This window comes from Balearica regulorum, chromosome 14, assembly GCF_011004875.1.
Source record: "Balearica regulorum gibbericeps isolate bBalReg1 chromosome 14, bBalReg1.pri, whole genome shotgun sequence".
Classification (NCBI taxonomy): Eukaryota; Metazoa; Chordata; class Aves; order Gruiformes; family Gruidae; genus Balearica; species Balearica regulorum.
This window is the reverse complement of record NC_046197.1, coordinates 17,545,602-17,573,327: the sequence shown is the minus strand read 5'-3', so window position 1 is coordinate 17,573,327 and position 27,726 is coordinate 17,545,602. Positions and strand designations below refer to the sequence as shown.

General features: G+C 39.2%; 1 protein-coding gene across 3 annotated transcripts; it reads left to right on the top strand.

Annotated features, from left to right (window-relative positions):
- Nucleotides 1–27,569, top strand: SMAD5 (SMAD family member 5). 3 transcript variants are annotated; one of them, XM_075766837.1, is made up of 7 exons: nt 1–111; nt 17,858–18,464; nt 19,671–19,922; nt 21,111–21,230; nt 21,870–22,091; nt 24,366–24,622; nt 25,585–27,569. In XM_075766837.1, the coding sequence occupies exons 2-7, from the start codon at nt 18,062–18,064 to the stop codon at nt 25,726–25,728; spliced, it is 1,398 nt and encodes a 465-aa protein (XP_075622952.1). In that variant the 5' UTR covers nt 1–111; nt 17,858–18,061; the 3' UTR covers nt 25,729–27,569. The 3 variants fall into 3 exon arrangements, with proteins under 3 accessions (XP_075622952.1, XP_075622950.1, XP_075622951.1); XM_075766835.1 differs by lacking the exon at nt 1–111 and adding an exon at nt 7,960–8,128; XM_075766836.1 differs by lacking the exon at nt 1–111 and adding an exon at nt 10,461–10,564.
- The last annotated feature ends 157 nt before the right edge of the window (nt 27,570–27,726 follow it).

The following is a 27,726-nucleotide window of genomic DNA, read 5'->3' as shown; positions in this document are numbered from 1 at the left end:
GCTCCTCCCCAGCCGCCCTGCCGCCAGCATGAGAGAAATAGAAATCTCTTGGAAGGGAACTAGTGAAAAAATAAAGGGTCAGAAAATGGAGCTGCAGTAATTTTCTGGAAGGTAAAGCTGTGTTCATTTGTTATTGGTGGTGGTTGGGTTTTGTTTTCATGAGAGCCTGCCTGCCACTTAATTTAAGCTTTGAAGTATGTTTTGCAGCAGAGGGAAGGAGATCCGCAGAGATGGCGTCACTTTATAAAAGTTTCCAGATTTTACTGAGCTTCTTGTTTGTTTTCTTTTTTCTTTTTTTTCCTAGGGAGCTGGGGGGGTGTTGTACTACTCGTAATGCAAGTGGGCGATGTGGCCGAGATCTAAATATACGCCTGTGAAAACAGAACCCCTGAGGTAGCGACACCGATAGCAGAGGCTATTGTTAACTTCTGGGATTCCAATTAAATCCCACAATGTTAAATATTTATTTAATTACTGGATAAAGAGCAGGAATTCTCTCTGACTACACTAATGGAGTCAGAATAATGCAGTAAGGGAGAGTTTTTTTCTGCTACCCCCCCCCCCAACTTCCAAATCTAAACAGCTATAGGCAAGCACAGGCTGGAATATGAACATTAAAGGACAGAAAGTTTCAGCTTTGTTTTAGGAGTTATATTTCAGTCGGGTAAGCAAACTATATTGCATGTATTTTTCCGTATCTTCAGCTCAATCCAAACATAACATTCCAAAGGATAAAATCTGTTACAAAATAAAACCGACTTCGTGACAGCTGAGCTTCTACGCGGAGTCTAAAAATTATCTAAAAGCGCCTCGAGAATCCTAAATGTCATTCCCAAGATGTGGTGAATTGTAATTAGGGTTGTGAACTATTTTAGTGACAGCGCCTTACATGGGGCCCAGCTAAGCAGCTGAAGCAAAAAAGTTTATGAACTTTTTATGTTTCCTTCACTGTGTGAAATACAAAGGTGTTTAGACAATAGCAATAATCCTAATTTATTTTGGATTTGCAAAAATGTAACCAAAATTGAAAATGTGTTGTTTGCCTTTTGATTTTCGTCCCTGTATCTCCTTTTAAAATACATGTCATAGGGCGGTGCTTAAAGAGTGGAAGAAATCAACAATAAAATAGTGAATGAAAAATAACATTATTATTATTAGCCCTATTTTGTGATTGCCTCATCTTACTGGCCTCTCCAAAAAGTTTTCATTTTTGTTTTAGAAAATGATCCAGTTCCCTGTTTTCCTAACAAAAAAGGAAAACACAATTTCTGCAGAAGTTTGGCGAAGAGAAGCAAATAGCTTGCAGCATCCCGCCCAAAACCTGCACTACACTATGCCCAAAAGCCCTTTAATTTTATAATCAACATTATTACGCTTGTTTATGCAGATCTTGATACTGTGGAGGAAATTATTAAACCCAGGTCTTTGGTCATGAGGGTGGAAGGTTGTGTCCCTAAGTGTGCCACGAAATTTAAATACAAGTTGTAAAGGCCCAGCATCCTGTAACTTGGGGACTCTGGTAGAAACACACCCAGAAGGAGAAAGTCAGGTCCTGTCGGTTCCTACCTGAGAAAGCTTTGCCATCACTAATTGTTTTGTGTTGTGAAATCCTGGGGTGATAAACTGCTGTTAGAAAGTTGGCTTGTGAGCAATTAAGTGTAGGTCTAGCTATTAAAACCTGATTTGTGACTCACAGGCTACACTCATCTCTGTCTTCTCTCAAGATACCGATAAACTCAGTGTCCTCTTCACTGGTCTAAGCCTAAAGTATCTGCATAATGAATGGAGCGAGATTTTAGCTATAGGCATTGTTCAGACATATATAGTGGGATGAATTACCTTTATCGTAATAGGTACAATTATTGTAATAGATAGCTTCTATTTCAAACTGTTCCTTTTTCCTTCCCTTTATTTCCAGAGGAAATGCTGGAGGATGTGTACCTTTCTTCATTTAAAGTTTAAAATACTGATTTTACTCATAAGCAAAAGTTTCCTTTTTCTTTTAATTTCTGTTTCAGAGTGTTTCTGTTTATTCTATCCAAGCTTCTCCATAGAGTGGGTGTAACCAGGAGAAGAATTTGGCCCATGGTGCGAGCTAAATTTTCAGTGCTTCCACTATTTAGAGCTCTGTTGCGCTAAAAATAGTTTTCCTGTGGTTTTGGCCATAGAGCCACAAATACAAGTTTTCAGTGCGCAGTTATTGTGGATGTTGGTCCCAACTATTGCTACAAGAAATGGAATTCCAGCTCGTGACTGTGTCAGCAGATGATTATGTTGAGCGTGAGGCTGCACGTTAGATCTCCTCGCTGTCCCCAAGCAAGAATGCGTCCCACCCGAACGCCAGTCACTTCCAAAAGGGAGCATCAGGAGGCTGCGCTCGGGCTGGGGAGCGGAGACCCCTTGGAAAAACTGGGTCTGTGCAGGCGATAATGTTGAGGAATACACCCAGGAGGCTCCGTGTTTGGCTAACAGTGTAGGACGTTAAACAAGTAGTAGGGAAGGAAGCAAATCTTTAAGAAGAAAATAAGACACAATTTTGTTCATGGCTAATTTTGAGCAGAGTTTTCATAAAAGAAAAAAAAACCTCATAGTGATCATGTGGTTATGGTACATGGAAGGAAGTTAACTGCGATGTTAGAATCATTCGCTTTCTGTACTGCTTCTTCTATGGTCCAGCTTCTCTGTTGTCCACAGGTATTTGGTTTGGTTGTTGCAGGCAGCTTTTAGGAGGCAGGGGCTATCTTTTTTCTGAGCTTAGTAGTGGGTGTCAGACTCCAGGAAGTGTTCTTATAACATGAGGTCATATTCTGGAAATAGTTGAAAATCACTGATTTAGAAGAAGGAGAATACTACATGTTTCTGTTCTGCTGATGTAATGGTGAGGGCAAGCTGGGGGATGGTCTAGAAAAACAACAACACTGGAGGAATAGCCATTTAAAATTCTTTATCGTTTCCTCTGTGACAGCAGTGTATTACTTCGTGTTAATCAGCTGGCATGTTTTTTTCCATTCCTCCGGGAAGGTTTCCACCCCTGGCCCAAAAGCAGATCCACTTTAGCAGTACTCTGCCCTGACCAGACTCTGTCCACAGGTGTCAGTGGAAGAGGGTTCACACTCTGATGTGGACTTTACGATGGTTCTCAGGCAAAAGCTTCTCTTATTTATTACTTCTTGTAAGTCTTACTCTTCCTGCAGTAGCCTCTCTCCTTTTTTAGGATTTTGTCTTTTTAATATGTTTTTCAGACATTTAGTTCTTGAATTGCCTGTTCAGTTTTGTACCCTTAGTTGATTCTCAGATCTGTTAAACTGGATATATCACCCCCAGTATATTCACAGTTTTATTCTGTAGAGTGTGAAAAGACACAGTGGAGTTGAACTTACAAACCCTTTACATGTCTTTGTTTTGAACATCTTCATAGATGCACCAGGATTCAGTTACATGCTTGATCTCTTTTATTCTTCCAGTCTAGGAAGAAAAGTTTGCAGCTTTAAACTTCCTGGGAAGTATATCTTTGGTTTGCCTTTCCCTCTCCTGGTCTGCCATTTCACGTTAATGTCTTATATCTGTAGCTTCAGGAAACAAGACTAATTCTTCTCTCCCTTCCTCTGTGCTGGTGCATGAGTTGAGTCATGCAAGGTACCCCGAAGTGTGGCTGTAACCATAACAGGGTACGTAACTTATTCTCCTAGAATTCAAAGGCTGGGAGCCAGCGAGTGTAATTTCACAGGAGCCCACACCACCAGGGGCATTGTAGATAAACACTTTTAATATATTTCCTCCAGACACTGAACAGGTTTTTTTTCCATTTTCTTACATATGTGATGCGATGTAAACAATGTTTGTATTGCGTTCTTGTTGTGAGGCAGCCACTTATCATCTATTGTGCTTGTTCTCAGCGTGCTGTAAATTGCGGGGGTATTTAAGAGGACCAAATGGTCAGAGCGAACGCCACCTCCCTTTCCACTTGCTGAACTCTGCTCAAACATAACACTGTTTTTCTGCCTCAAAAATATACGTAAAGGTATGTATAGTATGTTAGCCCCTCCTTAGCCTTTCCCACCCTGAAACTTTTAAAACAGGGATGGCATGTTCCTCTCTTCACTGCCAAAAAAAAAAAAAAAAAAAAATTCCTTTCTCACCATTTGCCCCTTCCCCCATTTCTCCTCAGCTGACAGCTGTGCGAGTGGAACTTTCTTGAGCTATCCTATCCATTTCCCCCAATTCTGCTTTTAAGCGAGATTTGGTTTAAATATCCAAACCATCTTTCACACTACAGGAATTTTCTTAACATAGTTATAAAGTGGCTTTGCCAACTTTTATTATGGGTAGAGACATAGTAACTGTGGGTTTGTTTTGTTTTGTTTTTTAAATTTCTCACTCCCACCCCCCCCCAGCAATTTAGAAAGTTGATAGGGAATGAAGTTGAACAATGCAGTCATTTTAGAAGTCACCGGAAGGCTGAAGTTTCATAATAAAGCAACTTTTTTCCAAGACCATTTCCTTATAATTCAAACAGTCTACCTGATTTTCAAACTAATCATTTCTAACCAAAGATCTCATTAATACAGAGATCATATTCAAAATCTGGAGAGAAAAATCAAAATAATGTAATTTAAGATACTTGTTGAACTTCATGATTGCTTCTCAACCATGCAAGGCCTGATGCAAATCGGTGGTAGTTCTTTTGTTGATTGTTTTGCACTTTGATCAGACTGTAAGGTTACAGCTGGCTCCAACATAAACATCTACAGTAGCATTAGGTTTACGAGAAGGCAGTTTGCTGTCTTCGTTGCCATTGGACTGTGCGCAAAGGAATGTGAGACAGGTACTTGTACTTCAGTTGACTGTACAAGGCAGGACCAAATGTATGAACAAAGGTATAAACCAGTTGTCTCTGCAGAATCTGAACACACAATTAATAATTAAAACATTCAGGTAAGTAGAAGGTTGGGGAGTCATTTTTCCTTGGATTATCACAGCTGTATGTCTTTGTTGGAAAATCTAGGTTTGCCAATGCTAAAAGAGGATTGTTGGTTCCATGCGTTGCAAAATTCATGAATTTGTGAAATCACGTGATTTCTGGAACCTGTGTTCAGGATGCCTCGAGTCTCCTTGTTGCAAGCCTTCTGTTGATATTAGAGTGGACCCACTGGAGCTGGGCTCTAGACATTTCAGTGATGGAAACCATGCATGAAGTAGAGAGTGGTGAAACTGGTGTTAATTTTACTGTGACCTTAAGGATATATAGATTTGAATCATTAGATAGCAAATGTCATTTACTTTGGCTGTTACTCTGTCCCATTAACTAGATGGAGATAACTTGACTTTAGACATTTGGTCTTTGGCCATTCAACATTAGTCTGTGCCAAAATGGCAATAAAAAAAAGAGAAAACCTGTTTTTCGGCCGGTAGGTCATATTCATTATTCCCATACTCCAAAATAGCCTGTACATTGTGCTTAAGAATCACTGCTTGCTGAGGAGTCGTGTGCTGCAAGAAGACATGCCAAACTTGCCTGTAGTTTTAAACTGAGATAGTTTTGGAAAACTGATGAGTTTTCCTTGTCCTCTCCCCTACACTTGCATGCACACCTTCCGCTTTCCTCACCACTGGAACGCTAAAACCTCCACAGCAGGAAGCACATCGGAGCTCTGCGCTGTAGCTTCATCTGACAACATACAACTGTTTTGTAACTTCTCAATAGGAGAACATTTTGTTTCATAGGGACATCGTGGCTGGCACACGAACAACACCTAAAATGCCTGCTGCCAATTTGTTGTTTGTTACTTGGTTTATTAATTAAGTTACACAAAAGATTTGGAAAAACACCAACAGGGGTTTTTTTTTTGTCCCATATTTTGGACTGCCTGGCCAAAGTAGAACAATTGCTGGTGCAGAGATACATCGGAGTCCCCAAAGGTTACCTCTGTTCTGTGACTAAATTACACCAAAGCCTTGCTCCTTCACCGCTGTCCTGAACTTTAGTGGAGATATCCTGTTGGGCTATTAATTGACCTCTGTATAGATCTGATCAGAGTACACTGGTGCTAAAACCTTCTGTTTACATAAAAAAATAATCAAGAGCCACATAGTTTTGAACCAGAAGAAAATTTCTTCAAGGCTTAAATATATTTGAAATTGAAACTTCAATTTGGCTCACTGGATATTTTTCCATTTCTAGAAACTTTACATTGCTTTTTGGTTGTTTTTTCTTTTTTTTTTTTGGTAGATGTTTTACCTTTAATTTACACAAATAAAACACAGGGTTTCATGGGGTTTCTTTTACCTTAATTATATATGTATTTGCATATATACATTTATATGTATATATAAAATAATTTTTCATTACATTTGCTTGGTTTTTTTTCCAAAAGGAATTTGTTTGATAGCAAGATTCAGTTGGCATGCCCAATGCAATTGGTATGCCAGATTTTTAACTGCTGCAAGATGGTGTACTTACACGTCCTACAAGAGAGACGTATTTATGTACAAATTATGATTTTGCCCCATTTATCTGTTCCTACACAATATTTTTGCCAGAGGAACTCTTCTGTTGGAATTTCTGTGGTGGATCAGACTAGGATTCGGCTTAGTTCAGTTGTATGTCTGAAACAGGCTCCGATCGGCCTCCTCTGAGGAAGACAGCCTTTGGGTTATGAAGTAATCTTCCTGTAGGAAAAGTTTCCTCTTAAAATTACTTTGTCGGCTGAAGCGTGAAATACTTTCCCCTAATTGTGGATGTTCCCGTTGCCCATATAAAGCTAAATTTCTCAATTCCATCAAAGTTTGGGCCTCAAAAGCACTTTGTGGCGAGCGGTTCCACCTGCTTGTGAACTGAGTGAAGAAGAGCAGAGCTGAATGCGGTTCAGCCTCCCACGCACTGCTCTAAGGTATCTCCTCTTCTGTGCGGGAAACAAGACTTTGCCAGTCCTTCCCTACGATGAGAGGCCTTTGAACGGACAACTGATTTTTATTATAGATTTTAATGGAAGTAACGACATTCTTTAGATCTAGTGGAAATTCAGGTTTTTGGAGTTCCGAAAGTCTTTTGTTTATTGAAGGCAATTTAAAAAATGAAAACATGCTGACATCAAGTCATGACACAGAACCCAATTCTTCTTCAATTTACCTATCAGTTTAGTTAAAAATGACAAGAAACAATTATGCCTGCAGTATGCTTAATCAAGGTCTGGTGGTGGTGTGGCACGTTGGAGGTGGTTTTGGCCTGGTACCTCACCTTCCCTCTGTGCTGTTCAAAAAACAGCTTTGAGGAAACTGTGGTCACTTCTATTTCACACGATGAGGTAGATTGTGAGAAAAGCAGGAGTTTGTCCATACCGCCATTACACACAGCATGAAAATCCTCAACCGTACAGTCCTGTTTAGTCATTCCTAACACTGTTAACAGGTTTTCTTGAAGCTTTGTGGTTTTAGTTACTACGAGATGCAGCCATCGGAAGCACCCGAGCTGCACCTCGGCACCGTGGCTAAAACCCAGTGCCACCAAACAGCCCCAAGCGCAAGGGCCGCGGCCGGCGGGACGGTCTCAGCCGTCGGGAAGGCAGCACACGGTACCGGCGGGACAGAGCGCTGGATCTCAGCCCCAGCTGTGCGCCGGGCACCGCAGCGAGGCCTTGGCCCTCCGGCCGCCATGAGGGGCCTGGGCAGGCCCGGTCGGAGGCGTTTCGCGTCAGGGGGGCACCGCAGGACCGCGCTCAGCTCGAGGACGCCTTTCTATTCCTCCGTCTTGGGGTAAATTACTTTTTCGACAACAAAGCCCAACCACCTCAGGTTTTTATGTATTTCACTTTCTCTTGCGGCTACAGCTTTGATTCCGCCGCGGCCCCTCAGCCCGCCCGACCGGGCCCCTCCCGCCGCGTCCGCTTCCTCCCGGCGGCGCTGCGCATGCGCGGCCCCCAGGATCCCGCCCGCGCGCTCCCCCCCCGCCCCTCGCCTACATCCGGGTCCCGGCGCTGGCCCCGCCGGCGCCGCCGCGCCGCTGTCCCCTCCGCGGGCTCCCAATAAAGTTTTGTTGCGAGCGGGCGGCCGCGGCCCAGCCGGCGCCTCCAGCCTAACGGACACCCGTCCCGTACCGCCGTGGCGGGGAGGCCGCTTCGCTCCGTGCCGGGTGGGTTGGGGCGGCCCGGAGGGGTGGGTGGGGGGGGTGTCGGGTGAGGGGGGGAAGCGGCGCCTCCTCAGCGCCGAGCGGAGTCGGGGCGCTGCGGTTCGGGTTCCCGGGGAGGAGGAGAAGGAGGTGGGGGGAGAAACGGGCCCTTTCGGAAACTTGGAGGGGCCGAGGCCTCCCCCCGGCCGCGCGGGCCCGGTGGTGACAGGCTTTGGGTCGGGCCGGGCCGGGCCGGGGGCTGCCGGGGGGCGGGAGGGGGGAGGGGGCCGGTGAGCGGCGTGTGGAGGAGGAGGAGGAAGGAGCAGCGCCGGGAGGGAGAGGGGAGCGCAGGACCGCGCTGCTGGGCTGTTAAAACACGCTTCGAGCTGATAAAAATAAGTCTGTGCACGTAACTGTAGGAGCAAACTGTTGCAATGCTAATAAGAGGCTCGGTGGTTTTTGTTTCTTTCTCTCTCTTTTTTTTTTTTTCTTCTTTTTTGAGACGAGTTGCTCCGCTCCCAGCTGCCTTAAGGCCTGACCGACCGAAGGGGAGAGTAACAAACCCGCGTGTTTCAGATCCGTGGGTAAAGAGGCGATGTTAGGGCACACACGCTTGTCCACCGTGGCCTTTCTTGCGCGTATCCAGCACTGACAGCTGCCTGACAACAGATGGACCGCTTAAGTGATTTAGAATGGCAATTTTTGTTTTCTGCGGGTTGTAAACTTAATAGAGGAAATATGGTCTTGCGGTTAAAAGCACAAGACTGGAAATCAAGTGATCTGTGCTCTGTTCCAGTTGTGTAGTTTCTGATGTGAGTTTAAGCTATTTAAATGAAGTTATTTCTCAGTAAAATATGGTAGGGAAGAACTGATTCGGTAATTGTCGAATATATTATTGAGTAGGTTCAGTAATAGTTGTTGAATCTTTTGGTGGAATCTGTAGGGATTTAGAGATTTTAGCTATTGAATGACTTGGACTCCTTTAACAAAACCCCAAAGGAATAACTGTCAAAATTTGCATCAGCCTGTAAGTTTTGCCTTGTCATGGGAAATTAGATTGTCAGTACATGATGGGTTCAGATGAAATCTCTTGCTGGTTTTCATTCCTCTGTTAATTTCAAATAATTTACCTGGTGGCTTTAAAATACTGAAAACTGAAATGAGCGTTGTTCGTTGTATATCTCAGTTATGGAAGTTCTGCAGAGAGTATCTTTCTGATGTTCTGAGGAATGACAGAATTTGATTTAAGCAAAGCGAGGAGAAAAAAAAAAAAGGTGCAAACACACTATTGCAGTCATGTGCCCGTGCTCATTAAAAGCTGTAATGCTTTATGAAGTTGGCAGCTGGTGGTAGTGGAAGTTAATAGAAGCAGCAAATAACTTAATTGAAGATGTTTCATAATTAGTGTGTTGTAACTTTTGAGAGTGCCCTCTCTGTGCAGGGTGCTGTTGGATTTAATGTCTTAATCCTGACTGTTTGATAGTGGGTTACTCTTACCTCTGATAGTAAAATTTTGTTCGCTTGGCCTTGAAATTACTGCTAAGTGCTAGCACTTATTTTTGCAAAACAAGACAAAACCCCAGCAAACCTTATGCTTTTTGGGGTACCTGCCTTTGTCAAACCTTTCTTTTCCTTTCAAATGTGGAGAAAATACACTTGAGGGAGGAATTTCCTTTTTTCTTTTTTTTTTTTCTCCCCTAAAGAAAGCTTTCCTAGTGAAAGCCCAAGATGGACAGCCATGATGGGGGTGGGAAATGGGAAAGGAGGAAGAGAGGCTTCCTCTGCACTTCTTTCTCTTGATGACAAAAGATCACAACTGCTTACAGCTGTGGTAGGTGTTTTTTGTTTGAGGTTTGGAGTTTTAACCTCTGATGGAACTATAGTTGTGGACCCTGTGCTACTTGGTTCTTGTTACGAAGTCAGATTTTTCATCTTGCACCTTGAGTGGGTGAGCTGTGCAGAGTTTTCACGATGATAGAATGTTATCTGAGCTGGAACAAATCCTGTCTTTCAAGATGGAGTGCTTGTGCTCTGTTAAGTGTCATGTATATTTTTAAGTTTATTTGAATTACGTTGTGCTCTTTAATATTCCAGAGGACACTTTTAATTTCAGAAAAATGTCCTCTATTTTCTCTAAAGAAAACTCTAAAAACTCTTTTGTTGCTCTTGGCTGAATTATATACCTGCAAAAATACTGCTATGGCAATTCTGTGCAAGTCCCTGTTTCTTCCTTCCTTGCCAGTTAAATTTTTCACGTTGATTCAGCTTTCTTCTAATGTCTATGATAGATTTGCTGAAATTAATTTTAAAGTTGTAATGTTTATTCTTTAAAGATCTTTAGATGATTTTTTTATAGCAACAGGTAAGGAGAGCAGCTTGTGCTCAGAATGAAAAGACTTGTTCTTGTGTGAGCTGAGAACGCTTTAGATATTGCTAACGTTGATACACAGCTCATTAAAGGCAAGTCAAACAGTAATTTAAGACTTTTGCAGTTATCGTTAGTCACAGCGTGAGTTTCTGCGCTGTTTTCTGGAAGCCTTTTGAGCCGTGTTCCTGTGACCACGTAGAAAAGTTTGGCTGGCACTTCAGCGTGCTTGACTAGTGTGGGTTGGCAAGGTGCAGAACGCCGCCTGCCAAGTCTGTATCCCTACTGACCTACCACCAAGGTTGAGCCTGCCAGGACTGTCATCCTTGACAGAGGATCTTTGTCAGAATCGCTGCTACTGATCCACCAACTATGAGGTAGTGTCTCTGAATTCTGGGTCAGTGGATGTCACAAACTGACAAATTTAGAATACTTTGCCATTCATTCATTCTGTGCAAGGGGAAAAAAAGCTGGCTGAATTACTATTGTCAGTGTTCCCTCCAAATCCTGTAGCTTTTGTAAACTTGTCACAGTCTTAATGCAATTCAGTCGGAGTGGAAGTGTATACACACGCACACGTATACATCTTTATTTTTCCTCCCCTCTTTTAAAGCTTTATGAAAGCGTACAGTCCCTTCTTTCAGGTTACACTTTTTGTTGCCAATTCACATGTTTAGTGGCAGCATTTAGGATTTTACTCTTTAGTGAAGGTCTTACATATGAGGCTTTGTCCAGCTTGTTAATCTTTTAACATATTTTGGGGTTTGTGAAAACTAGATGATGTCCTTTATTTTCCCTTTTTTTTCTCCAGGTGTAGTACTGAGGTCATTCCTAATCACCCACTTTGTTGTCCATGTCCTACCAAAGGAGGCATAGGCTTTTGTTTTCATGTTTAGTGAAATTGAGTGATGCTCTTGTATATAATTTTAATTAAGAAATGGATGCTAACTTGTAGTTATCTGCTGTGGTTAGAGTAGATCTTAAATAACCTTAAAAACATGAGGCAGTTTCAGGGCTGACTTTCAGCTGTGCTGACTGCTGTTGATGATGGCATTTTTCAGCATAATGCTTCTGTTGGAAAGTGCCAATTAACTGAAACAGAAGTGTGAGAAAATGTGCGGTTCTGACAAAACACTTAAGGGAGAGAGATTTTGGTTCTAAGATGGAATTTGTAGGAATTTGTAGTTTTTGAGAACTTCTACAAAAGCTAATTGCTCAGTAATTAGAGCAGTTGCAGACACCAGGGCCATGTGAGTGTTGTATTTTTGTGTTCTAAGTGGATGCCTTAAGAAATAGATACTAACTTTTTTAGGCTTAGGAAGTTTTTGGGTTTTCTCCCTCCCTCTCCCCTCCCCTGTATCACAGTTAAACTCAAGTTTTGCCATGATGCAAAAGAAATTAAAAACTTTCTGTTCTTTGATTACGCTTTTTCTGAGGTTTTCTTGGCATCAGTTGGAAGTGAGGGTGCTTTTGAAATATAGTGGAGCTCTATTGGTAAACTCTTTCTGACTGGACCTCTTTTGTGATATAAATCGTTATAATTTGTATTTTTTTTTAACAGTAATTTTTGGGAAGACTTTAAGAAAAAACAGAAGCATCACTTTTTCTATCTGAGCTATATGGTTTTTATGATTCCACTTCTTCCATGTACAGTGTATTACTTGCTGCTTGTGCTTGGCCTCAGAGTTTTTGTTATGTTTCTTTTAAGAGAGTGCTGGTTAAATACTTCTCAGCTGACAGAGTTAAACGCTTCAGTTTGTTTTTTTTTAAGCTGTGTTAGATGATGTACAGATGTGGAAATGAAAAGAAGTAGTATTGTGCGAGAAAGCCATGTCTGAAGTTGTCAATAATTTTTTTTTTTTTGAGAGCAGTCATGGTTAGTAAAACTTGAAGATAGCAGACAATTCTTTTCTGTTCGTGTTTACATGTATGATTAGTTAGAATATATTGCCTTACAAGGCATGTTTGAAGCAAAGAAATCTAGCGCTAGTGTAAAAGCATTTATCATAGGTTTTTGTTAACTGGATGTGCATTTGGATATGCAGGCCTGGTTCTGATGAAAATACTGTAAGTTCCTTTTTGATATCATTTATAAAATCTCCTTTCAGCTTTTACTTACCCTTCAGGGGAGGAGGGGGAAAAATTAGTTCTGTCATTGATGATATTCATCATGGCTAAGATGTTGCACAGGATAATTGAAGAAAAATCTTTTCTGTTGAGAGGCTGTGGCAATGGTATGGAATATGTAGGCTCTTCAAGTTTATTACCCAAGGTTTTTAACCACTTTGTAACCTTAGGATTTATTTTATGTTTGATGTGTGTGGAAAAACTGTGGAGCTAACATTTCTTCTGCATTTATCCTCAAGATGTTCTAATGTGTGCCATTGCATGGGACTACGCTAGGCTGCAATGTAAGATGTGGACTTGGGAAAATGATAATAATACCCGAGCACAATCCTGTGCAATTCCTGTCAGGAAATTTAGAAGGAAAGAAGGACCATAATAAAACCAGCTGAAATTGATGTGTGAGGTTGTAGTTTTAGATAGTTGTAAAGAAAATATTTATAACTGAATGTAGCACAATATGTACTAATATACTGGAATTGAGTTTCTGAGCTTTCTGTATGAATATATAATAGGTTGTGTGTATGGGGTCAAAATACTTGAGCATTTCTAAGTTTGAAGGGGCAATAAAGTTAAGCACAAGAGCTGACTGCAAAACACAGTTTTAACTGCAAATCTGCAGCAACTCTAATAAACTACCAATTGTGTAAGCTACTTATAAGTGGTTGTTTGTATTATGAAATTGAGTCTCAAAGCAGCTTCTAATCATGAACAGTGAAGTTCCTTATTTCAGATTGGGTATGATACTACAGGAAGCTTTCTTAATTTGCAAACAAGTAAATTAAGCAGGAAAAGAACAGTGCTCGTACGTTTGCAATACAAGCTTAGTATTGGCGGTAGGAAAGGATGAGGATTCTGTAGTTGTTACCCGTTCTATTCTTACGCTTGTGACAAGCATCATGCATTGCCATGCTGCTTGGGGTGATGGGTTGCTTGATTAATGGTACATTAAATTTAGATTTTGCAGGTGGGAAATTAGTTTGGAATCTATGGCAGAACATGTTACATAAAAACTGCATCTTATTGAAATAAATACACCGTATGTAATTTGATATTGATCCATTCTGCTGCAAGTCCTGCTCAGGCCCTTTTAGCCACAAGATTCTTTGATAGCGAATCAAATTAATCTGCTAACTTGCCAGTTTAATATAGTAGGCTACAAAAATCTCAGAAGATGAACCAAAAGGTAGTTGAGTTGCTTAGTATTTGTGATGGTAGGTGAAAGGTGGTCTGTTTCTCCCGTCTTCACAAAAAAAATGCAATTTGTAGGTTCTGCTGTTAGCCAACTTTGTTTATATCTAGCTGGCTTGATGAGGTATTAAGAAGGGGTTCAAACAATGGACCTGTTCACGCCACTGGTTTCCTTCCATTTGCTGTAGTCGTTATCAAGAACTTTAAATGTATAAATAATGCATGCCCCAAAGTCTAATTTTGATACAGCGATTACTTCCTTTTATACTCACCCATTAAAAGCCCCCTCATGCTACCCCATGCAATGCATTACACTCACTCTTTAAAGAGTGTTTGTGGCTGTTCTGGGTTTTTTGTGTTTTTTTTTTTTTTTAAATAGCACGTTTTTCAGCTGAAAAGTTATTTAATAAAAGAAGGTAATGCATAATAGACCCTCAGCCTCTTAAGTAAGTTTAAGAAAGCTTTTTTCCCCCATGGAAGTTGTTACCAACTGCGTCTAGAGGTGTAACACTACGAGTAATTTGTGCAACACTATGAACAAAAATCTGACTCTTTAAAGCATTTGTTTCTGTACTCAAATCTTAGTGATGCACTGTTGTACTGCAATCACAGCTCATAACACGCACTTTGAAAGCCTCGGAAGAAATTGATTGTAAATATAGATGATCTGGTGAAGCTGTTCCTAGCAGATGCCGTGATTACTTTGAAACCTTTCAAAAATTAGATGCTGAAATTACAGGAAATGCAAGTAAATGTTCTAAATGTGGTTTATGCCACTCATTCAGAAATCTTAAAACCATACAAGAGTTGCAGTTTCGACATGAAAATGTTTGGTTTCTACATAAATGCCTGAACCTACTGCTTTGTGACCTTAAATAGCTCCAAAGAAGGAAACACTTTTACTGTACAAATAATTCATGAAGCTTTTTAATTCTACTTTGTTTTCTTAAGAAAAAAGCAAAAGCTGTAAGCCGTCAGTATTTTTGCCTTCCAAAATGAACTTCCGAAAGGCCTATAACAAGATAAATTCAGTGGCATTTGTACTTCTCAAAGTCTATTAGTAGTTTGTTGCAGCGTTTCTTTTTTTTGCCCTTGCTTTTCTTGAACAGGTAAAAATACGCTTCAGCAGAAGAGTCTTGAAAGCCTCATGGGTGGCCAGAATGGATTTACGGTAAATGCTATTAGAGTTTTCAACTTCAACAGTCTCATTTTTCAGTGGTTACGGTACAGGCATGTATGTGGAAACTTTTTTTTGAATAAGTTGAAATAGTTTTGATCAAATCTGTTACGATGCTTCTGGAATACTTGCTCTACTAGGTTTTGGTTTTGTTGATAGGTATTCAGACTATAGTAAAATTTTTAGAGTTAACTATGTTACTCCAAGCAGATTATTTCTAAAATCATAGTTTGTAGGACAGAGTAATTTATCAAAATTCTCTTGATGCTTGCCCTATAAATAATAGTTACTGCAAAGCATCGTTTTAGTAGAACTGTTCCTACTTTCTTTGCTTTTAGTTAGCTTGTTTATTCCATGAGCATACTTGTGGGTAAATGATGTTGAAATGATACACAACCAGTAAAATTTCATTCCTAGTTACTGTGTTCAAAATACTAAAAAAAAAAAAAAAAAAAAAAAAAAGAAAAAACCCCATACTATACATGATCATAGAATAGAATCATAGATCTGTAAACTCAATTGCATGATATAGATGGGACAGCTGTAATGGAATAGATCAGAGTGGCAACAGCCAAGAGGTGTTTCTTGAAATCTCTTCTGAGCTCGACTTAACTATAGGAATTTCTAGTGTATGTTCTGCCTTGATTCTTAAGATTCTTTGAAAGCATAGCCGAGAAACAGAAATAGAACTTTCTAATTGTCTTCTTGCTGGTCTGAGATTCTAGGTGGGTTCATTTCCTTTTTTAGGGGTGTGAGCAACTGCTGATATCTTACAGCTATTGAATGTACACAAGGCTTGGAAGTAAGTTAATTGCGACTGTAAACAGCTTTTACTTTTTAGAACACTAAACTTTTATCCTCAGTAAAGAGAATAAATTTAGTCTGTGTTCTTGGCCAAGTTTATCTCCCTTTATGTATTTCCTGTTACTTTGAAGGGTGCAAAGGTTCTCGTGTAATAGTTCTAGGGAACTGAATTTATACTTAAAGTGCAGACCTGTCCTTATTTCTGAAGATATAAGGTGATATAAAATTGTTTTTTTCTTTTTTTCTTTTTGCAATACCCTCTTCTAAGGACTTACTGAAGCAGTGAGATACTTTTGTTCTTTTAATGTCTTCTTTTAATTTTGTTTTTCATGAGAGCTTAGGAAGAAAGATGTTCAAACAGTTTTTCTGTTTGTTTTGCTTTTCCCAGTTTTTTCCATATTACTGAAACAAAGCTGAATAATCAAAGCAGCAGCAATGGGATTAAGCTACTGTGTGAAATAAATTGATTTTTTTTTCTTGTAAAGGGTGTTTATAAGTTTTTTAACTTACGCTCTTTGTAGTTGAGTGTCCTTGGGTCTGTTCCTTGCTTTCCTCACCGTCCACCTCCCCAGTAGAAAATCTAGCGTGATTACATGCGGGACACTACAAATGCTTTGTCTAGGGACGTTGGCTGTACCTTTGGCTGGTGATGCTTAATATATGGTTCTGTTATAGGAAAGTACCTATCCATGTGTCTGACTGAGCTTGCAAATGTGCCTAGACACTTAAAAAAGCCTTATCAGATTACTTTTAATCACAGATGGGAGGAAAAAAGATCCACTTGATTAAAGGTAGCAATCTAAGAGAACAAGGACAGAGGTACTTAAATCTTGCTCCCCACCGCCACCACCACCTTTTTCTCTTATGTGCAGATTTAGTGTCTGGGGTATATTAGGTGTTCTACTTCACCACGGTTTATGAAAAGTTGAGAGACAATGTTGTTTGGCAGTCTCTGTAGCAAGAAAGGAAGCATCTTTTGTTATTGGCATCCTTTCTCTTAGCTCTGCTCTTGCTTTTTGCCAGCTGCTCATTGTCTATACTTGCTTATTTAGTATTCACAAGGGATTTTACAAGTTCTTATCAGTTCGTTGCCACAGCACATCATTTCCTCTTGTCATCGTTACTCCTTAAATTGGTGGGGGGAGGATTTGCTTTAGAGCTGATGAGTGGTAGAAAACACCACCATTCACTAGCAGTGTTTGAGTTGCAGTGTTGTTGTTCTCCTCTCCTTTCTGAGGCAGTTTGTAGTAAAGGTCACGTTTCTAGTACTTACTTTGCCATGCCTGTCTCCCCCCTGTCTTTTTCTGAGGAAAAGAAAACAACTTTTTTTTTTTTTTTTTTGCCAAAGGCTAAAAATATCCAGTGCTTCAAATATTCTTCTTAAAAGATATAAGGAAGTGCAGCATAAAAATAGCTACAGTTGAAAAGGTTGACCACCTTTCTGAGTGACTGGGGAGGGGTTGATTTGAGGTTTTTATGGGGTTTTTCTTTTAATTGCTTTTCTCTGTTATCTACAGTTTCTTCCTTGTGTTTTTTTTTTTAAAAAAAAAAAAAACAACCAACCAAAAAAACCAGGGTACCTAATTAGAGCTCAGGAACAAGTAGATGCTTTAGTACTTTCTCCTTTTGGGAAATAAAGATTCTTTTGAGAAGCTTAGTACTTCTGTACAGTTCTGGCTGTGGAACTACTGGTTCCACCATGTCTTTTCCCTGTTTCTTCACAGCAAGTTTAAGTCTTCTGGTGAAGCACTGCGACAGGGATATAATACCAGTTTTAAAGCATATTCCCCAAGCCTGGCTTCTGAAGGAAACTCACGGATTTAAGGAACATGGTTAAGAGAAGCCATGCTGTCCCTTTGGTCCCTTGACTGTCCTTTTTTCCACTGGTCAGTAATGCAAGAACTGGGGACTCTGATCGCATTTTACTTTATTTAGCTTTGGGGTGAGGTCCTAGTACTTCTGGATTTTGTTTTGAAATAAAATCAGGTGCAATGGCTAGGGTTGAAGCAGACATTCTTTTAGTATCTACCTTTTTGTTCTACCACATTCTTTACTTGTTTACTAATTACTTGTTAACTTATCTTTTTAATAGAAGTAAATTGGAGGAATCAATCATTATTTTTGATGTGAAGACTTCATCACTGACATCTGTATGTTCATTTGTCAGCCTCCAAGAAATAATACAGCTCATCAGTGGCAATAACTGCTTTTGGTATACACTGACATTTATTTGAAAAAACAAATAAAAAAACCCCAACAGACAAAACCCAACAAACCTTTTGAAGACTTGTGTCAAATGACGTCAATGGCCAGTTTGTTCTCCTTTACTAGCCCAGCTGTAAAGCGTCTGTTGGGCTGGAAACAAGGAGATGAAGAGGAAAAATGGGCAGAAAAAGCTGTTGATGCTTTGGTAAAAAAGCTGAAAAAGAAAAAAGGTGCTATGGAAGAACTGGAGAAAGCCTTGAGCAGTCCAGGACAGCCCAGCAAGTGTGTTACTATCCCCCGCTCTTTAGATGGACGACTTCAAGTTTCTCACAGAAAAGGCCTTCCCCATGTAATTTACTGTCGTGTTTGGCGTTGGCCTGATCTACAAAGCCATCACGAGCTGAAGCCATTGGATATTTGTGAGTTTCCTTTTGGATCTAAACAGAAGGAAGTCTGCATCAATCCATACCACTATAAGAGGGTGGAGAGCCCAGGTATGTTTGAACATGACTGCCTAAAAACTGAACGAAATCTCTATTAACCTCCCTTGTCACTCCCTGCTCCTCCTCCAGAACTAGATAAGAAATTACATTTGGTGTATGGGGTAGTTTGGAAGAGGAATGTTCAAAGTGTAGTTTCTTGATGTTGGGGAGATGTGTTGCCCATTCTGTACTAGCTGGGTTTTTTGCAGTAAATCACACTTCCCACAGATCTTTTAAGCCTGCTACCCTTAAAGTTAGTGGCAAAGTCCTTACAAGAAAATAGGAAAGCAGTAATCAAAAGACTCCAGTTTCTCTGAGAAACTTGCTTAAAAACCTCAGTCCTTGCAAGGACCTTGGTAGCCTTCTTTCAGTGGCTTACTATTTCATCAGTGAGTGACATGAATTGAGGGGATTAAAAGAAAAAAAATCTAGCATACAGTGTTCCCCACTTGACTTCCCACTAGCAAGCAGCAGAGCTGAACAGAACGAAGAGTGGTCATCAGTTAGAGCAAGGTACGAACCAAATTTATGTCAGGTAGCAAGGCTGCTGCTAAGGCATGTTGCCATGGGAGAAGGTGAGGATTGTGGTTACGAGTAGGAGAGATGAAGTAGGCTGCTCTGGAAAGTATAGTGAAAAGTTGCTTCTGTTGTTCCACAAAATGGTTGTAACTCTACTGCAAGTGGCTGTAGTGCTCAAGTGCTCTGCTGTAGCACTTCAATTCCAGACTCCAGCACTCTTGAATTTAAAAGTTAAAATTCCAGCTTAGCGATGGTTATAGTATAGATTTTGTTTATCTTCAGTGAAAAAGACTGCGTGTAACTATATAGTTTGACTATAGTAACATAGACTGTATGTCCGTTTTCACTGATTTGATAATGTACGCATACAGTGAGCCTTGCACTTCTAAATCAGTACCTTGGTATATGTCATATGTGGACTATTATTTTGTTTGTTTTTTTTAAAAAAGGTCTGTTTCCAGTTGCATGAAATACAAGTGGATTTCTGCTCTAATTTTTGTGGGAGTAAAGTTTGAGTTTTCCATGAAGACTAATGTAAAATAATGAAGGAGACAGGATAGGATAAAGGCATGACAGATGAATCCCCGACTCCTCTTTCCACTCCAAGTGTTGAAATCGCCATGATGAGCACATTATTTATATCTCTTTCTTTCTATCTCAGTTTTTAATCTAAGTTTCCCTGTATTTTGTGTTTTTCAGTTCTACCTCCAGTGTTAGTGCCTAGACATAGTGAATTCAATCCACAGCACAGTCTACTAGTTCAGTTCAGGAACCTAAGCCACAATGAACCACATATGCCACACAATGCGACATTTCCAGATTCTTTCCAGCAACCCAACAGCACTCCATTTTCCATTTCGCCAAACAGTCCCTATCCACCTTCTCCAGCCAGCAGCACTTACCCAAGCTCCCCAGCTAGCTCTGGACCATCCAGTCCGTTTCAGCTACCGGGTAAGTACTGCCTAAAAGTCAAATTAATAAAAATAATTGTAGTGTCACATACTGTTGTGACTTACTACCTCAGGAATTTGTGATACTTGCAATAAATTGCTTTTTCATTTGCATTTTAGGGGATTTTCATCCTAGTTTTGTCACCAGAGTTAGTTGTTACAGTTTCATTTTTCCAAAGGTTTTTTGTCAGGGATACAATAGTAGTGAGTTATTTTGCACAGCTTCAGTGGAGAATAACTGATGCATACTTTAGAAGAATATTTAGCAATGAAAAAGCAGATTTAAGAGGCTGAGCAAGAAGTTTATTGATGTCTTTTTCTGAATAAAGACACTTACGTGTGGTATTTAACTGGAAAAAAAAGAAAGCAAGTTTTTGATAGGAACTTAACCAATTTGAGTGAAAATAGGGGAAAAAACAACAATAGGGGCAGAGAAAAGAAGCCTTATCGACTCTGGTTATTGGTGTGGCTTATAAAGTCAAGAAGTTAATAGATTAAAGAATTTATTTTTGCAGTAGCTCAGTGGCCTCACCTTTGTTCTTTCTGGTTGCCCAGTGCTGCAAAAAGAGTGGGGTATCCCTCTTGGATAAGTATGGTGATCACTAGGATGGATAGATTAATAGTGTCAGGAGGGAATTTCTGAAATAGGGGATAATAGTGGGTTGGTACCCCGACTACTGTGCTGCATGGAAGGATGCAGAGATCCATGCTTTTATAATGAACTCAGCCTACAGAAGCAGCAAAAAAACCCCAAACAACCTGTTTTAGGCCTTCACTATGCTACGGCAAATAAAGTTATTTCTTCTACTACGTTCTTTTTAATTGTGGAGAAGACAGTAGGCAAGAAAGCCAATGGCTGTGTGACAAAGATTGGGAACTATAGTTGTCCAGCTGTAGGAATGCAGTTAAAGATAAAAAAAAAAAGGCGAAAAGAAAAAAGCACATCTCTTAGTTTTTCTCAAGTGTCCAATCTTGTTACTAGTCCCATAGGTAAGAATCCAACTGTTGAAGGAGTTTACTGTAAAGACAGCTGGCTGGGTTGTCTTCAGGTTACTTTGAAAATGGGTCCAAATGTTTTAACGTCTCCTTGTTCAAGAGTGTATTTTGTGTGTTTACAACTGTAGAATGAATAAATATTCTAAATTGTTGAGGTTTATTCTTGTTTATTCTTATTTTTTCATGTTTGTAGCTGATACTCCACCTCCGGCATATATGCCCCCTGATGATCAAATGGGGCAGGATAATTCTCAGTCTATGGACACAAGCAATACAATGATCCCTCAAATCATGCCAAATATATCTACCAGAGGTAAGTTGTATAGTATGGTGTAAAATTGACACGGTTTGGCTTCTTACAACTCGTGACAGAATTGAATGAGTAACTTCAAATGGCACAGTGAACCTTGTTGATAAGTGGAAGCAGTCCTCCAAGGCAAATTGGGGCTGTAACAGAAAGAATTGAGAAATAAAATTTGTCTTGCTTCTTTGCATCTCTTGCTTTTAAAGCCTCAGGTGCATAGTATGGCTTACAAAAAGTTGAACGTTTTTAATTTCTCAGAATTAGTCTTTTCTGCTACCTTTGCCTGCTGTTGGAATTGTATATGCACAGAAGCTCTGAAAATGGGAGTCCTAAAATACCAATTATAACATATTTTTTTTTAAGTGGACAGAAGAATAATGTTTCACCTGATATCGGTGTCATTTATAATTTTTGTGTAGTTTTTTTTGTTTCAGGCTTAAAATAGGAAAATAATTTTGAAATCAGTGGACTAGCTAAAATGCATGAAAGTGAAAATCATTAAGATCTTGATCAGGACAGTTCTTGCCCATCATAACTAAAAGCTTACTCAACAGTTATGTGTTGATATTTTAGAAGGCCTGCTTTACACTTTATATTTAATATTTTAACACTTATGTAAACTGGTATTTCCATTTTGCTTATTTTCAGATGTTCAGCCTGTTGCCTATGAAGAACCCAAACACTGGTGTTCGATTGTGTATTATGAATTAAATAATCGTGTTGGGGAGGCTTTTCATGCATCTTCTACAAGTGTCTTAGTAGATGGGTTTACAGATCCCTCCAATAATAAAAACAGGTTCTGCTTAGGTTTGCTCTCAAATGTTAATCGCAACTCAACAATTGAGAACACTAGACGACATATTGGAAAAGGTAAAGCTTAGTTGTGTTACGTGTGATTAAGGAGCTAAGTCCTTGTTTTTACTTCAACTTAAGTATTACCTCTTCCTTACCAAACTATATTGCCATAGGGGCTTGTTTGTTACGGTTAATGATAGTCTGTTTGTAGAATTTTGTGTTTCAGTACCAAGAAACATGTTGCAGGAGTTCTGATAGTCTCTGTTATTTTATTTTGTTGTTCATGCAAGGTATTACGCTGCTGTCTATCTTGGATGACTTTGAAGTGCTAATGCAAAACTGCAAGGGCTCATTTGTCTGAGTGAATCCATGGGGTGTGTATGTGTGTGGGAGGGATTCCTGGAGACAGCAGGTTTTGCAAGATCTTCTAGTTTTCCCGTACTGTTTGGCTGATAGCACATAAAGATGCACGATTTTCATCTTTGATGGAATGCGCTTGGATTATCTTAAAATATAGTACTCCTTTTCTGAATATCTTCTTTTTTTTTGACTAAGTCCTGAGAAGAGAACCCTGTTTCTGTTGTACATATCTAGAGGCCTTTATAACACCTAAGATAATTTCGTACAGTTGATCTTCAGTTTCGATCAAAGTCACTGTTGCTTGTAATATATCTTCAGGACATATCCTATACTTTTTTTTAATTAGAAACTACTGTAAATATGGCAAATTTTTGCAGATAATCTGGAGACCATGAGTTATATTAATATTTATTGGAAACTTGTCATTGCGATGCTGCTGTCCGAGAAAAATCTGATGTTATAAAGGGGAACATCTGCTTTCTGGGGCCTAGGTGGTTTGTTAGGTTCTTTTGGTTTGGCTTACCCCTTGCAATGGTACTGGTGCAGAAATCTTGTGCATCTACCTAAGGTCAGAAATGTAGCAAGGATACAACATCATGTTGTAGAATAGTATTGACTGCAGTGAGCTTTAAAATGTCTACATCTCTAATACTAATTATTAAACTAAAACTTTATGGTAGCAGTTGAGAACAATTAAGAATGTTTTGGGATAAAATACTATTTATTTATGATTTTTTTTGGAAGGTCTTGGTTTTTTGCCTCCTTAAAACTACCTAATTCTGTCTGCTAAGTTTTTTTTTTTTTTCTGTAGAAGCATTGCATTGCAAGCATAAGTGGCTTCAAAAATAATCCAATGCACAATTAGAAGTATCTGTCATCTTTTCAGACTGTTATATTATCCAACTCCCCTCTTCAGAGATCTCTCGGAAGGTTTTTACCCAGAAGAAGTTAGCTAGCAAGTGGTGGTCCCTGTCTTTTTAAACAAATAGGTTTGTGTTGTGAAAATGCATTCTTGCCCACCCCACGTTTTCTGACAGCTGCTTATAGTTGATGAAGCCACTGGTTCCTCTGCATAACCTTCCTCTTACCTTAGTCCCGAGTGGATTTAGCAATGTTCACAACAGTTGCTGCTGTCTGAAAGATTAACTTGCATCTGCTGACTTGCTGCAGCCTCATCTGGCAAACCACGGGAGAGTCCGGAGTGGATTCTCAGTGTGTTGCAAGGAAGACTTGCCAAGCGGAATTGTATCCCAACCATATAAATATAACAGTGGTGGGTGGGGGAAAGGGGGGAGATCAGGGAGAAGGAGAATGAGAATCTCAGCTGAAATAGTGGTGAGAATCAGTGTTTGGATACCGAAAGGATCAGCAACTTTAATATATTGATTTTTAGTCAGACATAGTGTTACAAAGGCTTCTGAACATAAAGGTAGGGAAGCATCTGTGTACATAGCTGAATCCAGGCAGTTGTGATAAATCTAGGGGCTTTGATTTTAAGGTCTGCAAAGCCTTGATGGTATTTAAGTTGTGCAACTAATTGGACTTACCTCTGCTTTTGCTTGATAAAATACATTGAAAATCAGAGCAGACTATGGATATACTTTTTCATTCAAGTCTATCACTGCTCCTTCTCCCAGGACGCTTTTATTTCTGGTGGAATTGCCATAGGCAGAAGCTACCAGTTTTATAAACTGGCGTTTTAAAATCCACATAAGTTCTCTAGGAAGATAGCTTGAAATAACTGTTGATGTGTAGAAGTATTTTTTTCATTCTATTCTGTAATTGATGAGAGAAGGACATCTAGTGGCCGATGTATAATGAAGCCTACTGTATTTTGAAATTAGAAAGTATGTTACAGTGTGGGCAAAAGTTTTTCTGAAAAGCTCCTCAAACAGAAAATTTACTTTGTCTCTAAATTAGAGAGAGTTTTATTAGGTACTATATTTCTGGAAAAAAGTAATTTGAAATGTTTTTATCTTTGTTTTCAAGGAGTTCATCTCTACTATGTTGGTGGGGAAGTCTATGCTGAGTGTTTAAGTGATAGCAGCATATTTGTACAGAGCAGGAACTGCAACTACCACCACGGCTTTCATCCAACAACTGTATGCAAGATTCCTAGTGGATGCAGTCTGAAAATTTTTAACAATCAGGAGTTTGCTCAGCTTTTAGCTCAGTCTGTCAACCATGGATTTGAAGCAGTGTATGAGCTCACCAAAATGTGCACCATTCGAATGAGTTTTGTAAAGGTAAACAAATTATTTTGGGGGTGTTCAAATTTATTGGGGATTTGGGTATTCATTGGTAATTACATTAGCACTGTAACAATGTAGCAAAGCTATTCTGACCTGATGTAGTGGTTCTTAATGATAAGTGTTTTGAAAATGGTTCATTTGGGGAGAGGGAAATTGAATCGAGAAAGGAAAAGCACAGATTGCTGTATTGAATGTTGGCTATATATTTAGTTACTTCAGTATTCAGGACAGGGATTTGATCACTGTGGTTGCTCCAAATTTATTAAAGGAGGTTTGAGCTGGTGCTCTAAATTTGAAGGAAAAAAGTGAACTACAAGACCACTAAAAGACTGTGAGAGGAGCATAAGTGACTGCAGAAAAAATTGCAACTTCTTCAAATATGTTAATATTGTTTTTTTTTAAAAAAAATGATTATGGAAAAAAAGACATGATTTGAGTTTATGAAGTCAAACTGTGCTGTTATTCTCACAATAGTGTTTTCTCAACATTGTTTAATGAAGATGCTGTCCGTTTCTGATTTAGTATGGAGTCTAGACTTAGACCTTCCAGGATTTTTTTTGCATCTTGTCCAAAAGACATCTTGTTTGTTTTGTCAATTATGATAAATATTGCTCAGTTTGAGAGCATGGAGAATAGGAAGCTGCAGGGAGAAACAGCAGAGAGATGTGGCCATAGCCAGGAGTCATTTTCGAGTCAGCATTGTGCTCCAAGGAGGAGCTTGTGTAGTCACTCCAAGCCTGTAGCAGACAAGACTTAATTCAGGCTTCCAGGTGCAGCTTCCCACCCACTCCTTCCCAACCTCACATTTTTTCCTTTACATAAGAGCTGTTGCTAGATTGTGAGTTACCTTCAGATAAGTGTCTTAAAACATGATTTCCTGCTCCTTGTTAGTACAGTTGTTTTGAAAGACAAGCATGTTCTCCACTTGTTGGATAACATTTTGTTCATTTTTATAGGGCTGGGGAGCTGAATATCACCGACAAGATGTCACGAGCACCCCGTGCTGGATAGAAATTCATCTTCATGGGCCCCTCCAGTGGCTGGATAAAGTACTTACACAAATGGGTTCTCCTCTTAATCCCATCTCATCTGTTTCATAGTGCTGAAATTCTATCTTCAGCCTTATTTTTAGAGAACTTATTATAATTCTAGAGAAACTTCCAGTGTGGATACTGTGAGCTATATGGAGAATGGATCTTACGGTTTAACTTTTTTTTTAAATCCCTTTGTGACCAATTCCATTGTGTATAGCTAATCAGTTTTACATTTCAATTTGTTCTTGTGATGCTTAAGTGACAGTTGAGCCCTAAGGGAAAAAAAGTCTATTGAAAAATTCAGAACACTTTTCCCCTTCTTCAAGTAGAACTTAAACAGGCATATGTCTTAACTGGAAATTTTTTTTCTCTTTGTCCTGTAGGGACAAGAATTATGAAGACTGACTTCAGAAAATAAATACATATCATAGTTTGGGATTGTTTTAACATTTATGAAACTGTTTCAGTATGTGCAGCTCCAGCTTGCAAGCTGTATTTTTAGTGTAGTTGTTTAACATCTTAAGGTTGACATCTGTCATAAGCAAAATTACACTTTTACGGCTAATTTGCCTCAGATTGAACAATGTGATTTTTTTTTAAGTGTACACATGAAATATACTTTTTACAAATATTGGAGTGGTGTAAAAACACTTGTATTGTCTATTGGAAAATGCTGTCATAAACACACTGTATATTAATGCAGAATAGCAGTTCTTAGCCTTTTCCCACTTCAGTTTTGTAATATCTCTTTTAACCACCATTTTAAATAGTAATTGATACAAGGTAAACATCTTGCACGTTTCTGGAGTAGTAATTCTTGTTTTGCTTTGATTTACACTCATGCTGTTTGGATTTGGTTGCCAAGGCTATTTTTTTTTTTAGGTACCCTTCTCTATTTTAACATAAACACTACTATTTGTAAATGGCAGTGCTTACTACTTTTTGGAAGGAATAAGTTTTTTGTTTTCTTTCTGGTGTTCTAGCTGTTTATTTTACCTGTCTGGAATTGATCTGTGTTAGGCCTTTTACTCTCTCAGTAGACATTATGCAGTATTAGTGATTACACTGTATTTAATTCACTTTCAGTATGAGTTTGAGTCTCTTTGAAGACTGTGAGTGGCTTAGCAAGTTAGTAACCGAATGCAGAAGCTTTTACTTCCAGATCATGTAATTTAATACAGACCTGTTGGTAATGACCAAAAGTAATCACTTCTTTGTAGCCTACATGAAACAGTGGTCTCGATCCTGCCCCGATGGCAGGTGTTCAGTCAGAAGACTCGTAACTGTAGTTGGCAGCTTTATGGGATTGAAGGACTGCACTAATATGATGATGAAATTTCTCTCTCACATGGAAGGAATCCTGTTGCCTGTGCTGTTGTTATTACTCAGTAGAGAATTTAAACACTGTACTAAACACTAAAAGAAATCAATTAAATAATGTATGCATACTTCTCCCTTTAAATAATTAAAAAAAAGGAGACTGAAAGAAATATTCTAAGAGAATTAGAAGTGAATTATATACAAAAGTTCTTTGCATGCAGAAAAAGACCTATTGTATTTTTTAACTTCTTACCCTTTTTTTTCTCTTTTCTGAACACCTCTTCAGAAAAGGGTTCAGTGTTTGGGGGAGAGGCTGAAAACTCTAAAATGCAAATTCTTATGAAATGATGTGTTGCAGTTAATTACTGCAATCCTGAGACATTGATTGCTTACTCAAGTTCTTGTGTCTTCTATTGAATGGCAGTTTCTGCTCAAATGTGGAAATCATGCATCATATGGTACCTAAGTGACAAATGATCTTAAAGGAATAAAGTTGTTTACGTGTCATTAAAATGTTTCTTATGAAATGCCTTAAAGGAATAAACTGTAACACTTCTGCAGAACTCTAATGTTCTCTTGTACAGGAATTTCTATATTACTTGGTGTTTTGGTTTTTTTTTCTTGTTTTGGGTTTTTTAAGCATTTTCTCAAGTGTGTTTAAAAACAAACAAGTGCATCTTCAGGAGGAGGGGAATAACATTATTTGTAGCTCACCTTTGGGGTCTTCTCTTTCATTCTTTACAA